Genomic DNA, 2,857 nt, shown 5'->3' on the forward strand with positions numbered 1-2,857 from the left:
TGTGTGTGTATGTATGTATGTATGTAATAGTATATATATATATTATATACGTATATATATATATATATATATATATATAATATATATATGTATATATGTATGTATGTATATACATAAATATATATATATTTCGATTTCTATGTATATGTATATATATTTCTATATAAATATATTTCTATATATATACATATATATATATATATATATATATATATATATATATATTCCTATATATATATATATGTGTGTGTGTGTGTGTGTGTATGCATGTATATATATATATATGTATGTATGTATATGTATATATATATATATATATATATATATATATATTTATATATGAACCCAAATCTCAGTGTCTGCTCTCAAATGGCTTGGTGATAATGGCAAAAAGGAGCTTGTTGTTGATACTTTCCGTTTTCCAACTATGTCTGAGTGTATTTATACTCGATTCTCCGCTACATCCCTACTCTCACACTCTCTCTCACTCTCTCACTCTCACACACGGACACACACTCGTGTATTACTTTTCCATACTTACACACTCGTGTACTACTTTGCCTCACTCACACACTCATGTACTACTTTGCCACACTCACACACTCGTGTATTACTTTTCCATCTTCACATAGGCAGTAGGAAAGGTGCTACGGAGTGCCTGTCGTTCCTCTTGCCGGTGCTGGGCCACGCACTGTCGCAAGTGACTAATTCAAACGATGACGTACATCGCAAAATGCAGAGCTATGACACGCACACGCACAGTCTCAACTGCACCACAACAGAGCACCCCACATACACGAGAAGGGATACAGACACACACAACAACAACAACACGGAAGACTCTGCATCGGGGGGAGGGACTGAGGCGAGTGCAGAGCATGTACAGACGCCCACACACGCACACGCACATGTCTGCCCCCATACAAACAAAGGCGCTTTCATCAAGAGCGCTCAGGACAAGGCCGTGTATGCCACACACCGGGTGGCGCAGAGGTACCGAACTTCACCGTATGAACTGGTCTCGGTAGAAAATGCGCTGCAGGCTATTGACGGGCATTGCGAAAGGTGTGTGTGAGTGAGAGAGAGCAGAGGTACAGATGAGATTATCTTGGTATGGGATTCATATAGGTATAACCCACATTGTATGTAATTCATATAGTTATAACTCACATTGTATGTAGTTCATATAATTATAGCCCACATTGTATGTAATTCATAGAGTTATAACTCACATTGTATGTAGTTCATATAATTATATCCCACATTGTATGTAATTCATATAGTTATCACCCATATTGTATGTAATTCATATAGTTATAACCCCCATCGTATGTAATTCATATAGAAACAATCCACATTGCGCGTGGCATCATCCCTGCACGACTGGTCTCATTTATTGGACGTATGCTTCCTACTTCCACTCTGTTCCTACATTTGAATGTCCCTAAACCCCAAAACCCTAAACCCCTAAACCCCTAAAAACGTATGCTACCTAGTTCCACACTTTCCCTACATTTGTTCCGTATAGCCGTGCCAACAAGTGACCCCTGTGCCTGTGAATACATCCGTCTTCATCCAACGTATGTCTCGCCCAGCTCTAGCTCAATACAATGGAGATGTATACAACGGAGGTGTATACATAGGAGGTGTACATAACGGAGGTGTATACAACGGAGGTGTATACATAGGAGGTGTACACAACGGAGGTGTATACATAGGAGGTGTACACAACGGAGGTGTATGCAACGGAGGTGTGGCTAGTGCCGTTTCATCTGGTCGAGACCTCTTCATTCGAGGCGTACGAGACGGCAGCCAATCGACACCAAACATATGCGCAAGGGCTCCAATACGCTTTGATTACAGGGTTTAGGGTTTTCGAACGCTAATCCGTACAACCAACCGTAAATGATTCTGTACGAAATACATGCGAGCTACACTAAGCTACAATCTGATGTGTGAGGTAACATGTCATAATTCTGAGTATGAAATATCTAGTTACAAAGTACCTAGATAAACAATATCTAGATAAAACTAGGGCTCGGTCTCGTCAGAGCCGTTAACCCCCCTTCCACCGATACAAACAACCGTTGCTGTACCCGTACTGTCTTATGCTTGTGTGCGACGGGATGCACACACAATATATGTACACACACCCGAGAACACTAGCCTCTACTTACACCACACAGACTACTAACCTCTACCTACGCCACACAGACTACTAACCTCTACTTACACCACACAGACTACTAACCTCTACTTACACCACACAGATTACTAACCTCTACTTACACAGCACAGACTACTAACCTCTACTTACACCACACAGACTACTAACCTCTACTTACACCTCACAGACTACTAACCTCTACTTACACCTCACAGACTACTAACCTCTACTTACACCACACAGATTACTAACCTCTACTTACACCTCACAGATTACTAACCTCTACTTACACCGCGCAGATTAGAAGTGGAGCAGTGCAGCGCTCTCAACGGAGACGCCCTCTGCGCCGTTGCCTCTCAATCGGTACGTTCGTCTAATCCTTATCCGCCGTTTCCCGCGTCTGTCAAGGACGGCTACGCTGTGTGCTCTACGGATGAGCCAGGTGTGTGGAGTGGATAGGTGCAGTGGTAGGTAGAAGTGAAAGGGGGGGGAGTGCTTTGTATCAGGTTTGCGTCTGTGAAGAAAGGGTGTTTGTGCTGATGCGCACTTTCTCTGTATTCACGAGGGTATGTATGTATATATATGTTTATGTTTATATATATATATATATATATATATATATATATATAGTAGTATATATATATATATGTGTGTTGTGTGTGTGTATATATATATATATATATATTATTA

At 40.7% G+C, this 2,857-nt stretch overlaps 1 protein-coding gene across 1 annotated transcript; it reads left to right on the forward strand.

Moving 5' to 3' along the window:
- Nucleotides 1-733: 733 nt before the first annotated feature.
- On the forward strand, nucleotides 734-1,024 carry SARC_13963 (hypothetical protein; the record flags this gene model as incomplete). The annotated part of the gene is made up of 1 exon (XM_014291906.1): nucleotides 734-1,024. A coding segment is annotated over one exon (291 nt), but the record flags the coding sequence as incomplete, so codon positions are not given.
- Nucleotides 1,025-2,857: the final 1,833 nt, after the last annotated feature.

Source organism: Sphaeroforma arctica (genome assembly GCF_001186125.1).
Source record: "Sphaeroforma arctica JP610 unplaced genomic scaffold supercont1.3968, whole genome shotgun sequence".
Lineage (NCBI taxonomy): Eukaryota > Ichthyosporea > Ichthyophonida > Sphaeroforma > Sphaeroforma arctica.